The 27,214-nt window shown below is 39.2% G+C and overlaps 1 protein-coding gene across 3 annotated transcripts in view; it reads left to right on the top strand.

Moving 5' to 3' along the window:
• Positions 1 to 27,214, top strand: part of stim1a (stromal interaction molecule 1a) — a 35,399-nt gene that overhangs the window by 6,500 nt on the left and 1,685 nt on the right. The window contains exons 3-13 of one of the 3 annotated variants that reach the window (XM_084718010.1): positions 309 to 439; positions 3,843 to 3,957; positions 7,054 to 7,165; positions 7,948 to 8,063; positions 12,092 to 12,269; positions 20,420 to 20,597; positions 21,419 to 21,586; positions 22,808 to 22,908; positions 23,776 to 24,005; positions 25,595 to 25,675; positions 26,259 to 26,322. In XM_084718010.1, the coding sequence (XP_084574136.1) occupies positions 309 to 439; positions 3,843 to 3,957; positions 7,054 to 7,165; positions 7,948 to 8,063; positions 12,092 to 12,269; positions 20,420 to 20,597; positions 21,419 to 21,586; positions 22,808 to 22,908; positions 23,776 to 24,005; positions 25,595 to 25,675; positions 26,259 to 26,322 (1,474 nt within the window). Of the gene's footprint in view, positions 1 to 308; positions 440 to 3,842; positions 3,958 to 7,053; positions 7,166 to 7,947; positions 8,064 to 12,091; positions 12,270 to 20,419; positions 20,598 to 21,418; positions 21,587 to 22,807; positions 22,909 to 23,775; positions 24,006 to 25,594; positions 25,676 to 26,258; positions 26,683 to 27,214 lie in introns of all 3 variants that reach the window. The other 2 variants (XM_084718012.1, XM_084718011.1) reach the window with 2 other exon arrangements.

Genomic DNA, 27,214 nt, shown 5'->3' with positions numbered 1-27,214 from the left:
GTATAGTGCCATATCGTAACAGAAGTTACATCATGGCACTTTTCATAGAGAGCAGGTCAAGACCATGCTCTTTTTAATATTAGTTACAGAGACCCAGTGCTACACAACAAGAATAAGCCCCAAGGCAACAGTGATGAGGAAGAACATCCAGCCAGAAAGCTTGAGCGGATGGGCAGCCATCCGCTGAAACCAATTTGTTGGTCGTAGTTGAGGAAGTGTGTATTTAATTTGCTGAATCTGTGGCGTGACCCATGAGTTTCAGAGTTGTCTCCTAACACCATTTTAATATGACTCTATTTCTCCACCAGAGTTTTGTCGCATCGATAAACCACTATGCAAAGATGAGAACGCCGTTCTCAGCTTCGAGGCCATCCGTAGTATCCACAAGCAGATGGATGATGATGCAAATGGCAATGTGGACGTGGTAGAGACAGACGGCGTAAGTACCAGCCCAAAAAATATTGATCAACAGGAGCCGATGCTCTGTTTAAAGGGGGTATTCTGGTTTGTACAGTCACATTAGTGGTCTTCAGTCAGTGTCAAGAGGCTTACAGGTATCATTATTGTAATCCTCTGTCATTTGACTGGTCATAGGATTTGCTGCTAAGATAATCAGTTAATCATAGCCCTGTAATGACCTTAACTTAACTCTTGAACTGGAGGATTTGTTCTGTTTGCGCTCCAGTGCCTCTCCATGCTTGTTTTTGTCAAATAATTAACCTAATTCTAATTAGGTCTAGTTGTAACTTGTTGCAATGTTGATGTTGCCACATTTGTACAAACACATTGACAAAATTATAAGTTTCCAGAGTGTGATTTGTGATGTATTTCTGAAATGACGAATTGTATTAGCTGCTTTTCATTTCAATCCAGTGAATTATAATGAAAGCACACTATAAACAGGCATAACTCATGTCGGTTCACAGCTGTTTAAAGCTCATCAGAATTCAAGTCTGTTGCTTCCCAGACATCACAATGTCTCTAGTCCATTTAGCTTAAACCCTGAGCTGTAGTCTAAACTAGATTTTGAAGCGTTAAGGAGGCCTCCTCTGGAGCTTCATTTTGGTTTGTTTCAGTCTGTGGCATGTGGTTTAGGCCAGGCCAAAGCAGAGGCAGCGTCATCACTGCAGCCGTCTTTGCTTTTGGAAGAGGCACTTGGCATGCAAATACCCCTAAGGCAAAGAATCAAGTGCAGTACAGTGAGTGCTCACATCTGTAGTGGCTTAGAAGTGAGGAATAGGGAGCCCAAAACGATTAAGAGCACTTCAAGAAGAAGACAGTAGTCTGACTTCCTGTTATCATACAATGATTAAATAAAGAGGAGAGTTGATTTCTTTAGGACCCAGATCAAAGTCTGCATCTGGCTTTTAAGATTGAGCGTCAGGCCTTGGTCATGTTGTGCAGGTCCTGCTAATTCTCCAATGAGTGAGTTGTCAGGAGCGTGATATTTCACCTGCAGTGCAGACCATCTCTCTACCCTGTAGTGAAATCCTCCCACACAAATCTATCAAGAAAGAAAGGCATCATGACTTATTACTGTCTTCCACCCATGTTGCATGAGTTGGCTTTTGTAGGAGGGGAAGTTGTTTTTAAAAAGCCTACAATATAGTGGGCAACCAGTCGTGTGGTTCCTTTGGCCAGTAGCTGACCGATACCTCTCCAGTGGGGGCGAGAATAGAATTCAGAGTGCCATAATTTTTGGTACTCTGTGCCATTTACTGTGTGCCACGGTGTCTCATTTACAACATGCAAGATTCTCATTTTCAAACAGAGATACCAAAATTCAGAGACAATTATTAAGAAAGTTCTATTATTTTATTTTAGGAGATTTCTATCTTTTTTTTGGGGGGGGGGTATCATATTTCCATTTTACATTATGTGTAACTCCACCAAAATATTAATATTTTTACATGTTAGAGATATATTTAGAGGTACAGTTCAACATTTTGGTGTGCTGCTGCAAATGTGCTTGGGCTGGGTGATATTGCTGAAAAAGTTATCACAAGAAAATGTTTAAATTCAGTCCATATCACTAACAATAGTGATAATTTTAATGACCTATTTTTAAAATGTTGACTTAAACCACTTTACTTTGATTTTGAAAGAGGAAAAAACAGGCATACTGGCAAGATGACTTGGCCTTTTTTATAGACAATTTCCCCACTGTCTGCATGCATTTTTCTCACTCCATACTGTTTCTGTTGTGTCACATACCGTTGGCGCAACTGAACAACACGCCTGTTAAATAATTGGCTGTTTGCGAGTCACTCATAGCCTCGTCCATGATCAGAGGACATAATAGGTTGTTTGTGAGCCAGACCATATTCATTATGTGCCTGCTTGGCGTTGTGCATTTAATGTCTTTTAGTGAAACTATTTACTACTTTATTGAATAATTTTCTTTTTTAAAGTGTCAGTTATGGACAGCTAGCTGCTGAGGTTGATGCCACTCTAATATATTTCCAATAAATAAAAGGCAACAGCCATCTATTAGTTAAGATTAGCATTAAGAATAGAAATGGGGAATGGCCAGCCTTCTCTGTACTAAGTGGGCGTGAAAGAAAATATCAATACACTTGAGTATCATAGAATTAAATTATTCTGATACTGTATTAATTCTCAAAAACACTGTATTGTGATATTGTGATACATGCAAAAATTCATGGTAGTGGTTCATTTTGTGTTGTTTAAAACCCCCAATCGCTAGATAGCAGTGTTACCTACCTTCACTGTTCTGATTGCATAGAAATTAACTTTTGAACTTTATGCATATGGTGGTGTGTTTTTATACTACGACAATTCTCCTCTAATTAGGTAAAAAAAAAAAAGTATTTGCCCCTCAGAATGAGAGACTCAAGGTAACTTTCCAGCATAATCTACAAGTATTTGGTGTAAAAATCATAAAGGCGCTGCACTTTGAATGGGTCCCTTTTGATGGAATTCCATTCACCAATAAGGATAATATTGAAAAATTTGTTCCACTCAGAAATCCAGTGATTTTACAGAGTGAAATTGGTTTCACAATGCTTGTTTTGATGGTTGGGTTTTTGTAATAATGAACAATATGTGCACTCCAGATTCAAAACACATCGTAGATAATCTTCTAATTAAACATTTCTCCAGTGTTTAGTGTCACAAAATATATATACGTAGGATTTTATGAGCATCAGTCTGACTTTTAGTTACTGGAGCCAGAGGTCTTGGGTTCAAATCCGGATGAGCCTCCATATTGTGTTTTGACCCCAAGAAAGACGTGATGAAAACACTTTGAAACATGCTTGTGTGTTGTGTAGAATAACTATCAACACAAGAAAGTTCTGTGCCGCTCCAGACCATTAAATAGTTCATGAAAAAGTGTAGTAACTTTTCAGGTCACGTGTAGTTGAGTTCTTTATAGTGTTTTATGTTCCTTTCACTGTGAGTGAAGTGAATACAAACACAAGCCAGAAGAACTGCATTTTCTTCTTTTATGGGGATCATAAAGACCACGGTAGTGAAACAGGTCACGGTGCTCACAGTAAATCAGATCCCCTCTACAGCAAAGTTCCAACACCAAATGTGGACTTTGTCCTCCTGATGTTCATTAATTTTATTCAGTCAACTTCCACTCAGACATATTGTCTGTGTTGATTAGTACGGGGGTATGTGCAATCATCTGATAATATTTGATTCCTGAATTAGGTGCAGCATTGGTCAAACCAAGCTAAAACACTATGTCAGTAATGGAGCCAGAAATGCAGTTTTCTAACAAAACAGTTTGTAAGGTTTGAAGCCTGTGTGAATTGTGACTGGTGTAAGATAGATTCTTTGTAACCACTACAAACATGCTTGTCATCCTACAGTTCCTGAGAGAAGATCTAAACTACCATGACCCCAAGGCCAGGCATAACAGCTTCCATGGGGATGACCAGTTCATCAGTGTGGAGGACTTGTGGAACGCGTGGAAGGGCTCTGAAGGTACTGCATTTAGGCGTTGTTTTTCCCCTGAAGGCCAGCAGAGACTGCACAAATAGGCCTTTCTTTCAGATCTTTTTTGTATTTATGAGTTGTAGAGAGTGAATCTTGTTTTGCATGCTAGGTTCTGCTCTGATATGCTCTGCCAATGCTTACTGTTTGATTTGGGGATGATAATTTTTATTATTTTTAACAAACCACTCCTTGTGACTTTGTCAGTCTGGACAGAGGTGTTTTAAATAGGCAGTAAATTAGAGTTTTTGTGTTTTCGTGTGACTGAAAGTGGGGGTCCAAACATTACCCCTGCTTGACCTTCTTACTCGCCAGACAAAGCAGCAGGATAGTTGCTCAGACAGCTTGTCAAGTAAAGTGCAGACTCGTTATCACCTTCATCCAGTGGCAGAGTGGACATCATTGAATCTGTCAGCACAAAATTCACATCCTCACTCTCACCCCCTTATTCCTCTCTGTTTGGCTGGGCTATCTTGTACTCGTGGAGAGCACTTTTCATGTGTTGTTTCTGGCACTCGTGTCTATTCACACCCTTTCCTCTGGCTGCTTTCTCCCCCTTTTCGCTCGTAGTACTGACTTACCCTGCATTGCAGTTTCTTGAGAGTACTCTGGAGGTTTTGAGCCAGGAAACTGGGTTTTTGTTCAAGAGAGCAACACATTAACACAGACAGCCCACTATGTTGACTGTCTGCCAGCAGCTGGGGAGCGGATTTTCCTTCCCTAGTTGTTACTGTGGGAAAGCCAGTGTATGTTATGCTATAGATACCTCATAGATCATTCAGGGTATGGATGCACAGTCTTATGTCAGGTTGTACACACAGTTAAAAAGTGTTACAATACTAGTGACACATTGATGTTGTTTTGGCTCTATACATTGGCGTCATAATCAAATATCTATGAGGCTAGTGCTGACTTTATATCCATTTCAGATGTACAGTGTTGGTAGAAATGGGAGGTTAGGGGACAGACAGTATTTTTACACACAACCTTTGCTACTGTCATCATATTTAAAGTCTGTGTAAAGGAAATTCATGTAGAAAGTAATTGATGAAAATAAGTTAAAAAAAAAAAAAAAAAGCATGACCTATGTTGTACTGAATTGTGGAGTTTGACTGTTAAACTGCTTTTTTCATTTTTTGTGTGAAGGATTTTTTTTTTAGGAAGCCTGAAATCATCAGGCTTGATGATGCACTGGAGCCATACTTAGCATGACCCCTCCCCTGACACTATAGAAAAACTAGAGCGCATTAGGATCAGTGGTTCTCCCCCTCAATCGAGGGCTACTACACTTAGTTAAACATGTATGGCCGTATAAGTCCCATAAAACTGCTAGACACAGCATAAATTTTTCAGGCCATAGTGGAATTTGATGCTTGAGAGAGGCTGCACCTTTCTTGTGATTGAGTATGGTTTCAGCAGCTTCAGTGGACATGCCCCAGAGTTTCAGAGCAGAGAATACTGCTTATTTTGACACTAATTTTGTATACTTGACAAATTTTTAAAATAAAAATACCTACTAATAAATTTCTTTTATATAGCGCTTTATCATGAACACTCAAAACACTTCAGCAGAACGCTCACCAAACATCAGCTTGAGGAGGACAGTGAGGGAAACGTTGGACCAATTGCATTGGGGGATGATTAAACACAGGAATCCCCTACTCGCTGTGATAAATGCCAGTCATTCATTGGCTGGGGAGTTGATAACACATTATTGTGTGGTGTGACAAACTCAAAACATGTATTTATTATTGCTTCATACAGACTTTATTTGGTTGTATATTGTTTGTAAGCACTGGCTCTTTGAAATCTATGACCACAGACATCAGCAGACCCTTGTTATCTTCTTTGGTGATGTTCTGCTTGTCCTGTACTGCAGCCATCTGCAATTCTTGCTGGTTTCAGGGTCTTTTTTTTTTCTTCAAACCTTTATTCTACAATTCAAATTACATTGCAGATTTAAAACAAAACTCACATTTCCATTAACAAAACCTTTGCTTGCATCTGAAACAGCAAGCTTGTAGAATATACTGACATGTAGATAAAATATATTTCTCACATGTAGGTTTCAGGGTCTTTTTGCCATCAGCCTTTTCTTAAGCAAGTGAAACGCATGATCACATGGACTGAGGTCAGATGACCGACTGCTTGGCCTCAAGAAAGATATGTCTTTTCTATGGAGTGCAATATGTTATACTCTTAAGACCACACCCACTGGTGGGCAAACAATCAGGGTATCAATATGCAACAAAGGTCTGAAACTCTAATAAATTGCCTGCTGTTAGTTAAAAATTAGATTTCGGTGTGTAAAAGGATTATTTCACTCCCTGTGTCTACCAGAAAGAAAGTTATTTTGACAATTTCAGTATTGTAATTAAGTGAAATGCTTAACTATTTACAATTATTTGGTCAAATCACTAGGTAAAATAATCATTTAACCTAATAAATATCAAAACCTGGCTGTTTATATGGCGTGCCTGCAAGTTACATACTGTCAGGGTCTCATATTTTCCCCATTCTTCCTGACGATGGTTAACGTCTGTATTCATTTTTGTCTCATTAAAGGCTCAGTTTTTGAGTTGGGTGGCTTATGAAAACTTATTTCTGGATTCTTTACCCTGTTGGTACTGTTGTGCGTGCCACCACACAGCAGCTTTTTGTTTGCTAGCAGATGGAAATGACTAGAGACACCATCATGCAATGCAAAGTCAACGGAGAGAGATGAATTGTGTTCCCCTCCAGTGTGGGTGGGACGTAATTGAGCTCTGTCTGTATTTGTTTAGGATCACTGTTCTACAGCATTGCTCTAAAATGACAAAGCTACAGGTTTACAAGTGCATTGTTCGTTGAACAACCTCAAATCCAGATAAAAGTCAGCTCTTAAACCACATAGTCAGTGTTTAATTTCAAAAGAAAAAAACATTTTACTAATGCTCTCTGATTGCACCATATGTGGTTACATATTGCAGCCATGTAGCTTTATTAATACAGAATTCTGCAGACATTTAATGAATGAGAAAAAATGAGTTCTGTAACTATATGTTTCATTTTTTTTTCTTACCCCCTTTCCTTTTCTTTCCTTCTCAGTGTACAATTGGACAGTGGATGAGGTGGTGGAATGGCTCATCACTTACGTGGAACTGCCACAGTATGTGGATGCATTTCGCAAGATGAATTTTAATGGAAGTGCCATGTCAAGGTAAGAGACTAAACTTCTCTAAATTTCAAACTGAAAAATGTGTCTCCTTAGATTGACTGGAAATACGCTGTTTTTTAAATACGGGTGATGAGACTTTTTTATTCTCAGAAATAAAAATGAGTATTTCAATGAAAGTGATAAGAATCAAGTTTACTCATTGCCACAATGACGCAATTTAAAACTATTTATATCACCCTCTTTATAAGCCATAACATCCCCTATTAGTCACTGTCAGCTTTATCACCACCTCTGTTCCAGGAAAGTTGAGACGTATTGTAAATCATAAAATAGAATTGAATGCAAAGGTTTGCAAATCTGTTTCGACCTATATTTAATTGAATGCAGTTCAAAGATATTTAATGTTTAAACTGATCAACTTTGTTGTTTTTGTAAATATTCACTCATTCTGACTTTGATGCCTGCTACATATTCCAAAAAGTTCACAGGCTTGTTTATGACTGTGTTACATCACCGTCAAAAAGGATTTGCAAATGACTGCATTCTGTTTTAATTAACATTTCACACAGATTCCCAACTTTTTTGGAATTGGCTTTGTACATTTATTTTGATTTCCCTCTTTTATAATTTGACTGCACAAAAAGGGATCCTGACTGTACAGTTTTTCAAATTCATCTAATGGTGTCTCATAATACTCAGGGTTTTAAATCTTATTGGTTGGGTTGAGGAGATTTGTCAGGGGGTCACATTACACATGACTCAAGATGGATTACACCCTTCCTTCCTTGTTCTCACAAAATGGTTGTGAATCTGTTCTCTCTCAGGCTTGCTGTAAAGAACACAACTCTGACACTCTCTATTCTGAAGATTCTGGATCGCAGCCATGTGCAAAAGTTGCAGCTCAAATCTTTGGACACCGTACTGTTTGGAGCACCCCTGAGTATGTGACATTCTTCTTTTATAATCCCTTTACTCGTTCATTCACTCATAAAGCACTAGTGATTTATTTCAGTCTTCGGTTCCCATTTCATTAGCTCTACGTCTACTATCTATGAAGATGTAGATTTCAGTCCCGTTTTTGTCTAATTAATCAGTAGAATATCTCAGGATTTGGTGGAAAATTTGGTGATGTTGTTCAGGTTTATAAATCCAGCCATCAAATGACAAAGTCAACATTTCATGCAGGTCCCTAATAGGAAATAACAGAATTGATTCTCTTGCACTGGAAAAAAATTACTGTGAAACATCGGTAGGAAGTTGCAAGTTCATAGCAACAGCCTACCACTGTTACCAACATCCTCACCACAGCTACTCTCATTTCTCATCAGCATGTTGTCCCTTTGATATGTTGTGGTCAGGTTTTATTTGCTCCATTTATCTAGTCACTTACTCCTCTAGTCATTGACTCTACTCATTTACTCACTGTAGTCGTTGGCCCATCTTTGGTATGTTGGGGAAATCCTCTTACCACCTGTATCAGTTTCAGGGATTGAGGAAGTGAGCTGAGGGTTACACCACACTACTCTGTATTCCAGACATACTCCTCTGCGCACTCCTCTGTGAGATAAATAAACACACCGCTCATCCTCTCCTTCTCCTTCTCAAGTATCACTGCTCCGGTTCTGTATCTACAGATTGTAATCCTTTAGGTTTTTCTCCTTTATTATACCCCTGTAGGGGTCTGCAGCATCACAATGGATGGGGTGTGTCTCAGCTGTCATGCCTCTTGGCAGTGCCTAATCTTTGTTATGTAATCTGTGTTGATATGTTCCCATAATGACTGCCAAAATGCTTTTTATCGTGGAAAACATGTTTGTTGTTAAAAGCTTAGTTACAGGGTGACAGCTGAATAGTTAAATTTTTTTAGCATATTGAGCTCAAAAAGTCTTGGTATTGTGGAAAAATATGAATCTACAGAGTTTACACAAAATATTAATGTTGCGCAGAGACTTCCCCAGTCTTGAAGTTTGATCCTTTTTGCTAAGGTGGATAAAAAGTGAAGTAGGAGAGTTTATACTTAGAAGAGGAGTGCTGATGAGAGCAGATACACTGTATGTAATTATTAGTGAAGCAAGAGGAGAAAATGTAATGAACCTTCATGGAAAGCAGGCATTTGCATTGGAAAGAAGTGTGTAGCAGTCTGTGTCTGACATGTGTCATTGTGGATGTGTTTTGTTAGAGTCACACCCGAGGGAAGACATTAGTGAGTGCTGTCTGGCTTTGACAGCCTCTCAAAGCCAGGGGCTCCCACTGATAGTCAGACTGATATGTAGGAGCAGCATTTTAAGACAACAATGGGTTGATCCTAATCTAGTGGACTGTTGTGTAATAATTAACTAAAGCACATTTGGGTCCAGTTATTTCCAGTTTTTGTGGTTAATTAAATGTCACTTAATGCTGTCTTGGTATCTCTGAAAGGCATTGAATGTAATGTTAACCCAAGTCTATGTAAATTGCTGTTCGCATAATGACAGATGGCAAACTGTTTCCTGTTTCTGACAGATAGTGTTGTATTAGCAGTAAACTGGATCAGGGAAACAGTGCAGCTTTAGGAAATTATGTTACTTTATCTTTCAGATTGTTCGCAGCACTTCCTTTTGGCATTTGTGCTCGGTCAAAATGCAGCAGAGTCAAGACAAATTTAGCACGCATCCATTTCAGTTAAACATTGTGACCTCATTCTGGGAGTGGTTCTCTCGGTGGTTAAGAGGTAATAATCTGCAAATATCAACCTGATGGAGCTGAAGCCAAGGTATTGTTCTTACTTTTAGAGTCAAGGTTTCTGCAGGTCCTTAAAAAGTCTAAAATCCAATAATCCAAATTTTAGGCCGTTAAATGTCTTTATTATGATTTTGACAGGTCTTGATGGAATTATAAAGGTGGATTTAACTTTAATCTCTTTTTGAGATGTGTCTTGGGAAGAATGTACAGCTACAAAATGAAACAAACATTGAGCCAAAATCCACAAATGCAAACTGTGCTTTTTTGCCTTTATGGACCTGAAATAAGTCTTAAATTGCATTCATAATAGTTATAAAAAGGTCTAAAAAAAAGTCCCTGAGAGAACAGAGAGAACCCTGACAGTGCTGCGAGGATGATGTATTGTTGTAGTCCAACCTGGAAGTGACCACCACCCTGGTTCCCTCCACAAAAAGATGTAAAGTAGGCTATATACAAACTACACCACTGTGGCATCGCTCCAGCGTCACCACCACAAAGTGACCTGTGTTCAGCGTGACAATGTTTTTTTTGTTTTTTTTTTTGTTAGTTTTTATTTTCTTATTAACAATATTTAATAACAAAAACATGACAGTGACCACTATAATAATAAATGACAAAAAAAAGACGAAAACAAAAATGCAAAGAATATAGCAAAGATTTTATCAAATTTATTTTAATACCCAAGTTTTCTTTAGACTAATAAAGTTCCAGGATCCAACAAGTTCATTAGCAGCCTTTTCCATTGATAGCAAATCCATAATGTCCAGTTCAGTGTACTGAAACAGTTTGGTTTACATCATTTCCAGTTCATTAAGATCACTTGTCTGATAAAAAGTCAGATTCTATAAGACTACATACAATATTTGGTTGAGTAATGTCCATTTCACACCTAGTATACAAGTTTCCAGTACCACAACAACAACAGTACCACAACAAGTACATCCGCGTTGCCTTTGCTTTACAACCATGAAGACATTTAATGTCCCTGACAACCTCTGTAGTCTCATTTAGCCAATTGTTTGCTTCAAAATTCATGAGTAGGGTATTTACTGGCATATTTAATGAAGCAGAACAAAAGGCGAAAATGTCTCTAAGGTTGTGTTTACCACAGATCTTATTTCAGACATCTAATCAGAAATGCACTCAAAACATCTAAAGATGAGTGAACCAGAGGTGCAGAAAAGCTAACTCATTTCTGGGTTTTAGGACTTACTCCTGCAGCACTCTCTTCAGTAGCATTAAGAGGAGACAGGAGCAGAGGTTTACAGTAGATTTTCTGTTTCTTGGTTCTGGTACATACTTTGACACAGTAGCAGGCACAGCTGGTCCAAGTTCCTTGACTCTGATGAACCTGTGTTTGTTCTGGATTTTATAAGCAAGTCTACAGGAATATACACAGCCATCCTGAAAGATTATTTAATACAAGATAGAGACTTGGTGATGTGCCTTTTACCATACAGAGGATTCGGATGAAGAGAATTTTTCCCTCTGGGGTGAAATTGTTTGGATTCATGGTGTTATTTGACTTGGCTCTATGACAATAGCAGCCAGTGGTACACGAACAGGTTCGTACAGAACAATGTTTTGGGTGTCATATCCTGCCGATCATATCTAAAGAGAAACAAGCCTGTATTGTCTTTTTCTCCTAATTTGGATTCCTTTTTGTCTCACTCCAGGAAGCAGAAGTCATGTTTTTGGCATCACTTTCCCACATACCCCTTTGCAGGTTTTGCAAGAAAAACTTGCCTCATTGTGCAGCTTGCAAGGCAGAAATTCAGGCTGTTAGTTGCTGCATGAAAACGCTCCCCTGAACCAGCAAATGACAATTGGACTTTATTAAACCCAAATCATTCTGGATTTGATTTTAAAATCACCTTTTGTAAAAGTTCTGCTTACTTGAAGTTGATCTGAATATAATTTGGGGCCTTTTACAAATGGAATAGCTGCTTTCTAGTTGCTGTGAAAATAGGCTATGTTAAGCTGGCTTTATTGTGATCTTTTGCACCAGGCCCCTCTCACCACAAGCTGAACTTTCCTGCTACTGACTCTCCTATTTGTGTCACTTGCAATATGACTAGGTTACACTCAAGCACAAGCTTCACACCACATCCTTGTGAAGCTTGCCCATTGTTAGACAGCTTTGTCTTATGATTCTGACATATGTTGCCTGGCTGAAATCTTGTGATTTTGATGTTTATTACTTTGCTGAAATGTAACTTGTCATCTTTATTTTTTATTCTCTCTCAGTGAATAGACATAACCACTTGAAGGACTTCATGCTGGTAGTGTCCATAGTCATAGGCATGGGTGGCTGCTGGTTTGCCTACATCCAGAACCGCTACTCTAAGGACCACATGAAGAAGATGATGAAAGACCTGGAGGGCCTGCAGAGAGCTGAACAGAGTCTGCATGACCTGCAACAGAAGTGAGGGTTTTTTCCCACCACCCACACAACATACTGTGTTACAAGTCCTGCATTGTGCACACATACCATTAGTTTCCTGTTTTAACAAATACATTTATACTCACTGTCTTCTTGTGTACAGATCTCAAACACTGTACCAGTGTTGGATGGGCAACACTGCTTACACGTCATGACTCCCACATCCCTAGCTCTGACTCTATGAGTGCTTAGCCTTGAACATTTATGAAAGGGGGGAAAACCTTAAAATTTTTCATTTTTCCCCCCTGACACTATGACATTCTGCTGTGAGACTTATTAATCAGTCTCTGTCAATTAATCACAGTCTTGAGTTTGATAACAAGATGGCAATCTAAACAACAGCCTCATTCATTACTTATAAAACCACTGGTGTGTGTGAAATAGAGCTCTTGCTCTTTTTCCTTGAAGGTTAACATTTTATTACACAAAAGTGTATTTTTTCTGGTGCTAGCTGAAGCACGTATTAATTCAAAGGAAGCAGCCTGCAGGAAATCCTGCCAGTAACATTGATTTTACTATGCAAACAAGATGTTTTTGATTGCTAAGAATTTGCATGTATGGTTCTAAATCCTATATATATTTCCACAGTCAAAACTCTGTAATAAGTCATAAGTTTCACACAGTTACATGCACAGAGCCACATTGTTTTAAAAATGGAAATTGAAGGAATGTTGTCACCTTTTGGGGCTGTGGCCACCAAAGTGTTTTTTTAAACACCAGAACCAGACACTCTTTTGACAACACTTAGCTGGGAGTGCTTGAAAGCACTTCGGAGATGCTATGGTTGCTATGATACTTAATATATGCAAAAATATTTGTTGAAAGTACTTAATTTTGCAGAGTTTGTGGTTAAAAATACTGAACATAAAAATGTCAGCACAAGGTAGAGTACTGCCCTGGATGAAGGGAAGGCTGAATCACATACTCAGAGATCAGCAATATTAATTTCTCCTCCACTCTTGTCATTATTCAGCACCTGTACATGTAGCATATGACGGTTGGTCCTTGTGGTATTTGTCCTGCCTCTTCTCCAATGTGATTGGAAGGTTGAGTGAAAAGTGACAGTGAAGAGTGCAACCAAAGTTAAACATTTGTCATCTCTCTACAACCAGAAAAAGATGCTAAATGTGCAGCATCCAATAAAGAGTAGAAGCTTAACGCCTCTTCAGACTGCTGGGATTTGTGTGAATACACATTCCCATTGCAAACAGTTAAAAAAAAATATGCTGGCCTCAACACTTTGGTGGATACAGCCACTTAGATTAATTAACTTAAACAAGTCACATTTAAGCATTAAATTACATGAAAAGACAAGATTTATATAATAAGGATACATGAACAGGTCAAGGAAATGTCCGTGTACTTAGGTGTGCTGTTTGAACAGTTTGAATGGTGTTTAAGCCAGTTTGACAGCTCTGTACAGTATGCCAATCAGGAGGTGTCATTTTAAACTCACTGAGCCATGTTTTAGTTGGAAGTTTCAACATCTGACTGAAGAGTCAGCTTGTGAATGCAGTGCTGTGTTGCAACTAACTGCCAACTGCAATCTTTTTATACATTTTCCAGTCAGTATGCACTTTAAAATGCATTTCCACACATACTTTTAAAAGGTACACTTTCTGAACTGTTGGGATAAAAGCATCAAGCTTTGCTCTGAGCAGTGCTGGTCAAAATCAAAGTGATATGTGTATATATATATATGTGTGTGTGTGTGTGTGTGTGTGTGTGTGTGTGTGTGTGTGTGTGTGTGTGTGTGTGTGTGTGTGTGTGTGTGTGTGTGTACATATATATATGGCATGAGCGCTTTTCCATTCATTATACCAGTTCTTACTAAACAAAAGCACACAGAGGCACTAATCTCTGTAACAAATGCTGCGGCATATCACAGATCTGTTGAATGCAGAGACCATCAGGGTTTGGCCGGCTCTCAAGCATGACAATAAAATCACAAGACAATGAGGTTATCTCTGTGATCAAAGCATGTAGTTAGTGCTTCCCAGTACACTACACACAGTTAATTTACGAAGCCTGAGTATTGTTGGTAGCATTTGGCTGCAGTAATACAGACTCTATGGTTCTCAGTTTAGCAGGCAGGCTTCTTTCTGACTTTCACCTGTGATCATACAGCGAGGTTTGTCTTGGTCTGCATGATACAGTGTTGCAGTGCAGAGATTTTTGGTGTTGAGCTGCTGCTCTTCAGTGAGAATCCAGCCGAGGCGGTTTGTTATGTGCTACCCTGACTCCTGGGCATCTTGCTTCTCTTGGGTGATTGGGTGAATATATATTGGCTTTTAGTGACTGACCTGAGTCCATTGAACCTTGCAGTTTAGCCATTATTAAACAGAGCATGTAAATGTTGTGTGTCTGCAGTAGCAAATACTTCTGTTTTGATTCGATGCTGACACTTGGTGTATTCTACGAGGCATCACTTAAATAATTCAATATTTTTGAATTGGATGTTTTCTACATAAATCACCCTGAATAGAGCCAAATGCATTTACCAATTGGCAGGATCACAAGGAATAATAGAAGGTTATAAGACAAATCTAACTATTTCGGTCCTGTTAATACTTAAAGGAATGCTCAGAATGTGCTTTTAAGCTTGCAGTATTATTCCTTTAAAGGGCACACAGACACAGTTTCATCTCAGGTCAGATGTTTTTTTGCTTTTTTAAAAAAAGGATAAGGCATTACCAAGGTGCACATATTATACCAATGGCTTGTCTAAGTCTCAGTGAAATGTTGTTTGATGTTTAGCTACTGATGTTTTGCATCAGCAATTCTAATTATTTCTAACGAAGATATGTTACTGGGGGGACAGAAAGGCTTAAAAAGTTACTGTTGAGATGTCTTTATTGTAGCTGCATTAGGCCACAAATTCATTGTAGTGCAGTGCAATTTGAAATCAGAATTTTTCTATGATTGAAAAGCAGTGTGAGGGGACTCTTGTTTGATATTATTGATTGGCTGCTGGCTGTCATGAAGTTACCACCAAATGCATGCCATCCTATAAAAGGGTTAGGCTGTATAATGTATGGCTGTGTAATGTATAAAATGTGACAGGTTGTGGTCAGTGTGAGCCTATTGACATCATGTTGTGTCTTTGAAAACACAAGGATTAATTTTCTCAGGCCGATAATTATCCACAAATTATTTTATAAAATTCTGTCACATAAGGAAAGGAAAACTAACAGAGTGACTCAAATGGAAAGAGTTTAACCTCTGGATATTTCTTAGATTAAAAACCAGGAATAGGCTCAGTCCCATTCACTGGCCAGAGTACGGAGCAGTGACAGACGTTGCCACATGACTGCATGACATTCCTGACTTGATGCTTGGGCTCATTAATCACCAGGAGATGAGCTGTTATAGGCATTAAAACTTCTCTACCCTTATTACCCACATAAGTTGCTCTTTGTATCAGCTGGCTGTTTAGGAAACACATTTATAGGAGATGTTTTTGAAACATGAAGCTGTATGCTCTGTTGAACGTCAAATAGACCGAAAAAACAGGACTTAGGACTTAACACTTCTTTCTGTTGCACTGTAGTAATTCTGGCATGGCTTCTCTATATGTGTATTTCATATAAAAGGTGCTTTTTTTAATTGGAGCTGTACAATAAAGGAGTGGAAAGTGTATTTGTGGGATTTGCCTGCAGAATACCAACCAAAAGAGCCACTGACTGCTCCACTGGGGACAAACCATTCAGGTCAAACTCTGTTCCTCTGATAGACTGCCAGGTCAGTGTGTGTGTGGTGCCTCTGTGGCTTTATACTTTGATCAGCTGTGAAAACACACCTGCCACTGCCAACTTTGAAGTGGGCACTGAACACTTTCTTTCTTGCTAAGCTAATTGCTCATACTTAATTCTCTTTTGCAGATTAAATTACAGAGCTTAAAATAAATCTTAAAGGTGGAGTAAGCAATTCTGGAGAAGGATTCTTGACTGTTGAGAGTCATTCCCAGGTCTGTCTGAGCCTCCAGCCTGTAGCAGCAACATTTGACAATGCTGGCTTTGAGACTCAGTGATCGACTATCTTTCTTCAGAATCACTTACTCCACCTTTAAAGGCCCACAGGTGCAGACATGATTCAGCGTGTTCTGCAGGTGACTAAACTTACCGGATCCCTTGTTAGTGATTTGTGTTTTTTTTGGACAGGTGCTGTGCTGCTTCACCTTAACTAGTGCAGACCAGCGCTGGGTGTCATTTCAAAGATTACGACACCAATGCCAATAGAGTACGTAGAGTATGTATTAAAGCTTCCATGACTTAAGATTTTTAACCAGTCATTTTTAACCAATAGTTGACTGGTCTTTGCACATTTATGATATTAATTAACTTATCTCAATATATATTTTGGGGGCACGAAGTGAGCCATCTGTATAACCACACACAAACACTTATTTAAAACATGAGAATCGATAACTTCCAACTTCACAAAAACAAATACTGGCAGACTTATCAAAACTATGGACAATGTGTACTCAAAATGAGTTCACGAAGGTACAAACCTGGTCCTCAGCCGCTTCTCGCCTCCAGTGTCTTCAAACTCCCTGGAGTCTGAGTCCAGTTAGAGCCGCTGCGACGTTAAATCCCCTCAGCCACCATTGATCCCATAGGCTGTATCACCATAGGACTGTGAAGTGAGCTAACTTGCTAATAGCTGCTACAGCACAGTTAGCAGCAGTATGCCAGAAAAAAATTGTCTGTGTTGAAACGATCCCCCAGGCCTAACGGCAAGGTGCAGCTCCTGAAATGCAGTTTGAGTTGATTTTTTTTTTTACCCTTTTTTTTTTTCTTTTTTCTTTTTTCAACTAACAAATGAATGAAAATGTGGTTAGCTAAGACTCTTAGCACAGACTAACGGATAAGTCAACTATAAAGGGCAGCCCTGTTTCATTTGATAACTTTTTAAAACTCTTATTCAATACCTTCATGTGAATGGAGGCATTCAGTATCCTAAAATGTAGAACTGCAGTTTATGATTATTTTCATTGTCCATTAATCTGTTGAACATTTTCAGTTGATAAGTTGTTTGGTCCATAAAATGTGAAGAAGATGTTATGTCAAACACTGTTTCCCAAAGCTCAAGATGATGTCAGAAAAATATTCACATGAGAATATGAAATCAGAGAATTTGTGTGTTTGTTTTTTTTCTTAAAAATGACTCAAAACGATGAATTATTTTCAAAATAGCTGGTGATAATTTTAATAGTTGACAACTGATCAATTAGTAAACTAATTGTTGCAGGTCTAGTAAAATGCCGCCACCACTTCAAGTGTTCAAATGACAAAAATATTTATTAAATAATTGTGCAAAAGACACCCCAGTAGCATAGCCATACTTTCGAACCTTGTAGTGGTATCTCGGCACGCTGAACTGCCAAATGTGTCAAATACACCACAGTCTACTTCACCCCACCACAGACCAAATGAGTTGACGCTGCTGTGGTTGTGGGCCCATCATACGATACAATAAACTGAAGAATGCTTGTGGTGATAGGCGGCAACCAAAACCATGCAAATAGTCATTTTTTGGGTAGAAAAGGGATCAAAAGGTGGTATAATATAGTTTTGCATTATATATCTCATATCACTAAGTTATGGCTTTTCATTCAGTGTTGCAGTGTAATATATCTGCTGCAACTCAATAGTGTTGTGCAACAACATTTAAATCAAATCTGTGGTGGGTAAGACAAAGGATAAGCAAACTAATTGTCTTGTGTGTGTTTCTCATAAAGTAGAGTATGTCCCATAAACATTTTAAAACGACTATTAAACAGATGATTTGTGGCAGCTTGTCTATTAATCTTGTGTGTCCATAATCATAAAATAATGTTGATGAGAAATGATTCAAGCTAGCTTCTGCATCTACTGCCAGACACAGTTGATTATGACTCTCAGACATTTCATTTGTTGAGCATTAAACAGTTCTAAATCAGATTTTCCTAAATGTGCTGCAGCACGGACAGCCAAGCACTGTGGCTGTGGGAAGAGATATGATATTATATTGTAGGTCAGTGTGACTAGCAAGAGGATACTTTCAGACAGTGCATGTGTTTGGAGCTCAGAGAGAGAGAGAGGGAGGTATGTCCTCTGTCTGTAGCCGTGCCTTTTCTTCCTGATCCCTGCTGCCAGCTGCTCTCTTTCCATACCTTCAAGCAGATCCTGTGGTGGTATCAAGTAGCCTGGCCCAGCCATGGGTCCCCTGTTGGGAGACAGTAGGAGGAGGCTCTTTCGGCTGGGGTTTGGATTTCCTGGGTGCCTTTTACAACACTGTTTGACCCAGCCTCTGCCTCACTGGTGGGAGATGGTGTTAAGTATGACTGCTTAACATGTCAGCTCTAGTGCTAATTCACCCACATTTGGATCGGGGTGTGGTGTGCAGACAGACATCCTGGAGAAGAACTAGCAACAAGGGCAACACTACTGTGAGAACATCATGTGATAGACATAAAGAAGTTTGTTTTTTTCAACAAAATTAATGTGAGAAGAATGGAATGTAAGTGTTTTATTTAGGATATTATTTACCTTCTCCTCTGGAGTCTGCAGAGACACTTTGTCTGCGTCCTGTGAGCCCTGCAATGCAGGTCATTTGGCTTTTTTTTTTTCCTCTGGGCATTGTAGCTCTGCCAGTGCTTTCGAATCTTAGCTAGAGAATGGCAGAGGTCAGGGTCGAAAGCATTAGCAGGACTGCCCACCACCCACATTTTCCATAGCTAGCTCTGTGGATCACCTTTCATTTCTCTGCTCCCTCTGCTGTTGTTGTGTTTAGCCTGAGAGGAGGACAGTGCTTCTCCCTAGTGACTGAAATATAGTACTGCTTCCTGCCCTTTGGTGTCTGTAGACTAGAGACAGGATTTTTTTTGTTGTAGTTTGGCTGTGTCATAATTCGTGGTATCACATATCAGGCTTTTGGGGGGGGGCATTCACCTGAGTGCTTAGTCTCACATCAGCTTTCCAGATCAAATTAAACCATTTATTTCATGTTTTAAAATGTATATTCTATGTCTGCATACCTGTTGATCACAATTTCTCAGCTTTGGATTAGTTCTATTTGCAGTTACAGTGTCTTAAATGGTGTGTGTCCAAGCGCAAATAATTATGTCATGGGTGACAAGCCCCTCTTTTAAAAGCGGACTTTGTTTAAGAGGCCAGTCTAAAAATATCCCACATCCAAACCAACGCATATGCTCTGGATACTACAGAAGCATTGGGTACCACACTGTACTGTTCTAAAGTTACACACTGGCAAGCAGCTGTTCCCATTCTTGGCTCTGCTCCCTCTGATGTCAGTTTATTGTGAGCTGCCTGGCAGCTGACTGACCGTTGCTCTTTGCTTTCTACATGTTAGCTATTGTTTCCGGTCATGCTTGGCTGATGCAAATCCTGCATTCCGCACATACATGATGGCACTCACATGCTCACACGTCACGCCTGCCCACAGGATCTGACACCAATACCTACCGTGTTTATTTGTTTAACTTTATTAACCTCTTCCACTTCCCCTTTCCCTACCATAGACCCATTTTTGTCATTTTTGTGAAGTAAATCTGTAATAAACATTGTTTTATGTAGGTGCTATTCAGATTTAGTGTATAAGGGCTTAGAACATTATGATTAAAGTATGCGATGGCTATTCCCATGCCCTGTCATGTCTTGTAAGTTGATGCTTATGGGTTGATACCATTAATGATGCTAAATTTACTCTAGAAATGATTAAAATGGTCAGAAATCCCTGTCATCAAGACACCAAAACCTTGAGGAATATCATAGAAAAAAAATCATGCAGTGTTATATTTCTATAAGAATTTAAATTTTTCAATCAATGGAGGGTAAACGTTTCTGTTCTGGGAATTGCTCAGAAACTGTTTAGGGACCCAAGTATGCAGGAATTTTCAAATACACAATTTTTAGAATAGGTGAAAAGAACACATTTCTACTGCATGGGATAAACATAATGTGGGCATGTCTGTAAAGGAGGGTCTGTTGCAGAGCCCATTTTCAGTCAGATATCCTGAAGTCAGCGGTTAAGGGACCCTTTTGAAAAGACAGACAGCTAGTCACTGTCTAGCTTTTAAGACAAACTAAAAAAAAATTGTAATACTTGTTTGCTTCCCTTGTTTTCAGGCTGCAGATTGCCCAGGAGGAGCACCGTACAGTAGAGGTAGAAAAGGTGAACCTGGAGCAGAAGCTGAGGGATGAGATCAACACTGCGAAGCAGGAAGCCCAACGACTGAGGGAGCTGCGCGAAGGCACAGAGAACGAACTGAGTCGCCAAAAGTACGCAGAAGAAGAGCTGGAACAGGTACCTGCAAAGTGATACATGTGACTTAAACATGGAGTCTGTACGTTAATAAGCAATGCTCTAGTTCAGCATGAAACTGAAGAGTGAATCGTGTGTTATGAACTTCCAAGGTGTCAACTCCGCAGTATGTTTAGGTCTATCAGATTCACACTGGCTATAGTATAAATACACCCACTGAAGTCTTCGTCCATTAGGACTTTGGCAGGAACGGCGCAGCACAGCCCACACAAGTGAGCAAAACACATGAGTGTTTGTTTGAAGGACTATCACAGTGATCTAATTCAGACACTTTGGTCACACCTTTTTTTTACATTCAGGAACACGGTGATAAAGTGTAAATAAACAAGGCTTTCAGCTTCAGTGTAGCTGCAAGGCACTTGTGTTTCACGTTCACTTGTCTGCGAAGATTTCCTGATGTACACACACTTTGACAGTCCGTATTTACTGTACAAACATGACTTTAAATTATTTGAACTTTGGAGTATGTAGGATTGAGATATGCCAGTCTTTTGCATGTATGTTTCTAAAGTCATAGCTATAGACAGTTTATAACGATTGAGCATTTTTTCTACAAATTGTTTGTTGAGCATCAAATTAGTAAGTTCTTTTAAAGGGTAGTACATTCATGACATTTTATTATGCAACTCTTATGTTTTGGTTGCAGAATGTTGCAGAACTTGTGCCATTCTCTCATTCAAAATTAATCAAAATGCTAAAATAAAACAATCGCAGCCAAAACTGTTTTGCTTGGTAACACAAAATGTATCTGTGTGTTATCCTTAAGTGTTCATTTGTCTCCTAATGTTTGACATTTGCTTCAGGTGCGCATGGCATTGAAGAAAGCAGAGAAGGAGTTGGAGTCACGGAGTGGCTGGTCCCCTCCAGAGTCTCTCCAGAAGTGGCTGCAGCTCACCCACGAGGTGGAAGTGCAGTACTACAACATCAAGAAGCAAAATGCTGAACGGCAGCTCCTGGTGGCCAAAGAAGGGGTAAGCATGTAAAAACCTGAAGGGAAATTTCATCAGTGCTGCTTAAGAGCTCATGTTATTGCCCTGTTAATGCAACAAAAATGATTACTGTCAAAGTTAAAGCAGTCTCATTGACTCTCATCCTACCAACATATTTAACATACAAGGACAACCTGTTTGGGTCCCTGGAGACACCATGAACGCACTACTGCAAGAAACAACCATCACAGCTGAATGTTAATCTGTTTCTTCTCAAAACATTTAGAGCTGCATCAATAAATCAGTTAGTTGTCAACTATTACATAAACTGCCAATAATAAACAAGACTATTTTCTGGCATTTTATAGATCAAACACTAATCGATCAGTCATGAAAATAATCATCAGATAAATCACACTGAAAGTAATCGTTGGAACAGTACTGGTACTGCTACTAAAACAGTTATGTAATTAATGTCATCTGAAAAGAAAAAAAACATAATTCTAATTTTAGCTAGTTCTTTTTTTTTGCAGTAGTTTCAGATAAACCTCATCTGTGCTATATTTATAAGGTGAAACCAACAAGGGTCATTTTGACCCCAGTATAAAATATTTGTAATAAACCTGCAGTTGTTAAAATTTAGACTCATTGTACTAAACAAAAATTAAAAACAGACCTTAGTATGATTCCATGTTAAAAAGAAGGTAAAGATAAGAATAAGTGTAAAGTGAAACGTGTTTACATAGAATTGTAAACACCACTTGTGTAAACAAAAGAAGAAGAAGTACTGATTCAACTTCTTTACTCAAATACAGGTGAAAAGGCACAGGCTCTGACAGGTACTCAAAGTGTAAAAGTAAAAATTTGCCCCCTGAGGGTCATTGCTACTGGCTGTTTGTCTGTAAAGCTAATTGAACCTCACATTTTCTCTGCCGTCGAGTCTCCCTGTCTAGTCTGGTTCCTCTTGTTACATCTTTGATGTCGTTTTCCTCTTGCTATGTCTGTCGTGTGATATGCACTAATAGAAAAAGATAGAAAAATAAAAAGCACTAAAGAGAATCAGAAAACAATGAAATTAAGACTTTTTTGAACAAACTGATCGACAGTCATGAAAAACTGGAACGCAAAGCACCAGTGAGACGCTACAAAAACTAAACCTCTGGGGTCTGTTAATACCTCAGTCAGTAGGATTAAGGTTAAGTAATGTTGATTACGGTCTGGTGAAACCAGCAGAGATAAATATTTGGTCATTTGTTTTCACAGGCAGAGAAGATAAAGAAAAAGAGGAACACTCTCTTCGGGACTTTCCATGTGGCTCACAGCTCCTCCCTGGATGATGTGGACCACAAAATACTGGCAGCAAAGTAAGTCACAGTTTGTAATGGTACAATATTTTAAATAGAATTTTATAAAAACTGGTCAAAACAGCTTTTTCATTTGTAAAACAAGATTTGATTTTTGGCCCCATTCAGACCGGATTAATATTATAAGGGGAGGAGGGGATTATAATGTTTACTGTGCTCCTCAGTAATTTGACTTAAATTACAGGAGGTCCTACATGTTTGCTGAAATACACTGGGTGATAGTGGCTGTAATTATTATTGGAGTAGAGATGAAAAATGATCAACATGTGCTTTGGACCAGAATTTTTATAGTTTTGTATTTTTCATTGTTTATTTATTTATTCATTTATTTTTTAATTGCATTTATTTTTATTTTTTTTTTCAGTTCAGTTTAGGTGCACTCTCCAGAGTGAATTGTTCATTTCAGTTTAGTGTTTATTGTTTAAGAATGGTTTGTTTTTATTAGTTGTTGTATAACTTTTAGTTTATTATAATAAGGGCGGTATTTGTCAGGAGTCGAGTGTGAAGAAGTTCAGATTAAGTATTACAAAACAAACAAGACATTTCCTGGATATTTTTTATTTTAGTTTAGTTAGTGTTTTAAGTACACTGTCAGTTATATTTGAATTTTTCTTAAAGCATTTCATCTTTTATTTTACTTAACTAAAATGTTTGTTTCATACCTGTTTTTGGTTTACTGAACTACAATAAGCTTGCTCCAGATGGGATGACCAGCACGACATTAAACGTCACCCATCTTCCCCTGGAGAAATAAATCCAATCTTGATATGACCTTAGGCTTTGTTTTGTTTGTTTGTTTGTTCTTGTTTTGTTAAGATTTGGATCTTCACACAGTGTTAATGATAAGTTACTCCTCATCTTTCATAGACAAGCCCTCGGTGAGGTGACGGCCGCTCTGCGGGAGAGGCTGCATCGCTGGCAGCAGATAGAGATCCTCACCGGCTTCACTATCGTCAACAACCCAGGCCTCCCCTCTCTGGCCTCGTCCCTCAACCTCGACCCCGCCTTCATGGGCGGCAGAGCTACGCCTCAGCACTTCATCATGTCCGAAGACATGGACGACTTGGACGAGGATATCGTGCCTGGAACTCTGCAATGTAAGAGTTCATCCGAATCTCTCGGCCATTCTGTGGGGATTAGCAAACGAACCCCTAAACACTCCAAGACCCTGCTGGGGAAATCCAAAAATCAGCCCACATGAGAATTTGGACCTTTCATGCTACATTTACCTGAATTTGTCCGTGTGGCCTCCCTGGTGATGCAGGTAGTGAGGGTCACACATGTCTGTGAATGAATAAGTGTTTTACATTTGTATAATGTGTACCATGTAAATTCACATAATTGTCTTGTTCTTTTTATACACAATTCCATTTGATTGTTGATTGTTCTCATTTGGGATCAAAGTGTTTACTTGACTCTCAGTCGATTATGGAGACTGAAGACTCCTGTGACTTTCCTCTGGAAACTGAACTGTCAAGAAAAATATACTTCTTAATGAGAATAAGTGTTTGTGCTGACCTATTTATAGTGGTTGTGTCCTGATATATGCTAACACACCTTTTTGAATTTGTTACAGCCAAAGGAAACATGATATATATATAGCCAGTGTCCAACGTAAAGGGTCATTTCACCCCAAAATCAACAAACAAAAAACATTCAATAAGTATGTAAAAATATGTCATAATATTTTATAAAAAATAATGTATTCTACAATATAGAACAACAACATGTAAATATAAAAAAAATTAAATATCTAGAAAAATGAAAGAAGATAGAAATAACAAAATATGAAATGTAAGAATTTAGTTGTTGTACATGAAATTGTTTATACCAAGGTCTGTGGATTATCTTCACTCACTGGGTCATGATTCCTGGAAAGTGACCTTGCTGTTGGGTTTGTGTGTACTTTTTGGTGCTTGGAGCACCAAAAGGCAAATGCCATCTAGTTCCATCATAAAGGAGAAAAGGTAAATATCTCCAAACCTGAGTAAATAGAATTTAGAATTTATTTAGGTCTGCAAATAGAAATAGCTAATTAAGTACTTCAGCATAACATTTATGCTCCCGCAGTCCAGAAAAGATACAGGCTGAGGCTGCAGCTTATAATTCCTACCCTTTTAAAAGCATGTCATAATTAACCAGGTGAGATCAAACAAAACAAAAAAAAAAGAAAAACAGACAAACAAAACAGTCAGAATCACTCTTACCAAAATCATCCAGATGGATAAATAGCACTGTAGGCCAGAGGAAAAACATGTATGTTTGATTTTGGGTAGAAATGTCCCTTTAAATTACAAAAGCTGAATATGAGACACAAAACTACACAAAAGCTGCCCATCATTTTTACCTTTTTGTACAAAAACTATTATTTTTACTGCAGAATTCTAAATGCATCTCACACATCTTTATCTTGTCAAGAGAAGAAACAAAATTTTGACGACCGTAAGTCTTGCAGCCATATTGTTATGGCCTCTATATTTGACTCGACACACATTAGGTTGGAGTTTGAGTAACTTCAGGCGAAAGTTTTGCTTCAGAATCCTTTTCCGGCTGCAATAGTGAGTAAGTGTTTTAATCAACATGAATTGCACTCCCTGTCTCACTCCCCTCTCTCCTCCTCCCACCACCACCACCACCACCTCTCTGGCACTTGGCTTCCACCACTGTCTCACTGGCCTAACTGCAGATGGCACCCGACTGCTGGAACGGCGAGCAAGTGACCTGTGGTCCATCAGTTCAGACTGTCAGCCCATGTGGAAATACACTGGTTGGCCTTTTATTCATGCCCCAGTTCAAACCTCCCTGTCTCTCCCCTTGACTCAAAGTCACACAGAGCTACAGTGTAATACCTTTTAATTGGACAGTACGCTGCAGATGGACACAGCTGAAAGGGAAAAACTTCTCCATGCTGCGTTCATCTATAAACGCCTTAGTTGCTTGCTTGCCACATTCACTCCCTCGTCTAAATCTCACCATCCAGTGCACCCTTTGCTTTATTCCCACAGTAATTTACTTATTTTTTACTATAAATGGGGATAAATATTGTTTTTGAAGATAACATAATTGGTAACACAATCGCTGTTTTCTCCTTTTGTTTAATTTAATATTTTTCCCTGTGAGGAGGAGAGATAAAACAGGAGCGTTGGGATCTTCTCATAATGTAACAATAGTGTGCTGTATAAAGGCTAAATGATCTTTGAGACTTTGATAATATTCCAAGTTTTAAAGTCAAGAGAAACGTATCCCAGCACCTGAGTATCTTTCCACTGATCTCCCAGTCGGTCTCCCCTTGTTCGTCACACTTAATGTCATGAGCGGTTGTTGATAATGTTGTTGTTTTGTGTCCACAGCTCCCAGTATGATGTCCCTGCGCCAACGCCACATTGACCCCCAGCTGGCCATGGGCTCCCAGAGGTTGGTAGAGAGCTGCCTGTTGGCAGGGCAGCAGGGCGAGGGGACCCCACACCCACCCAGGTCTAGGGCCACCCTCAGACAGTCACGCAGCCAGTCAATCGGGCAGCTTGAGTGTCTCCCTCTGCCTCCTCTTTCCTCGGCCGTGTCCCACCCCTCCATCATCTGTACCTCCAACCTAAGCCCCCAGTCCCTGTCCTCCTTGTCCTCCTCTTCTTCCTGCTTACCCAGCTCTGTGGGTGGTGGTGTAGCCCCACATTCCTCCCATATATATCATGCCTCTTTCCAGCCCATGGACCCCATTCCTGATTTCACCTTCTCAGATGTCTCCAAAGCGCACTCCTCGCGCAGCGGCAGCTTGGGGTACCCGTCTTTTTCCAATTCTCCACACACAACGCATGTGCGTGGGTGTGTGTTTTTTACCACCTGCTGTCATTTCATTTTTTTAACACATGTATCATAACGTAGATACCTTCACCTTTACATTATTTTTTCCTCATTAAAGGGATAGGTTGGATTATTTTAGGGGCTGTATAAGGCACTTACTGATAGTCAGTGTATTATCTACAGTAGGCCCTCAGTAAGGAGAAGCAGAAAGGGGCACCAGTGAGGAAGCTAAGCAATGAACTGCTGTGGACAGGGCAAACAACAACAGGTATTTTCGCCACAGCAGTACATTGCTTAGCCTCTGTGCTGGTACTCCTCTCTGCTTCCCCAAACTTGGGTTGCACTGACTTCTATCTGCTGTAGTTCACGGACTATTGACAGATGTCTCATGCATCTCCACATCAAATAATCCAAACTATTGCTTTTAAACCCATTTTATTTTATTATGCTTTCATTAGTTTTCATTTTTCTTTTATTCACTTTGCTTTCACAACATTGCACCTGATGA

Source organism: Lutjanus erythropterus, chromosome 4 (assembly GCF_056507025.1).
Source record: "Lutjanus erythropterus isolate fLutEry1 chromosome 4, fLutEry1.hap2, whole genome shotgun sequence".
NCBI classification, from domain to species: Eukaryota; Metazoa; Chordata; class Actinopteri; order Lutjaniformes; family Lutjanidae; genus Lutjanus; species Lutjanus erythropterus.
The sequence above is the reverse complement of the archived record's forward strand: the minus strand, read 5'-3'. Positions and strand labels throughout refer to the sequence as shown.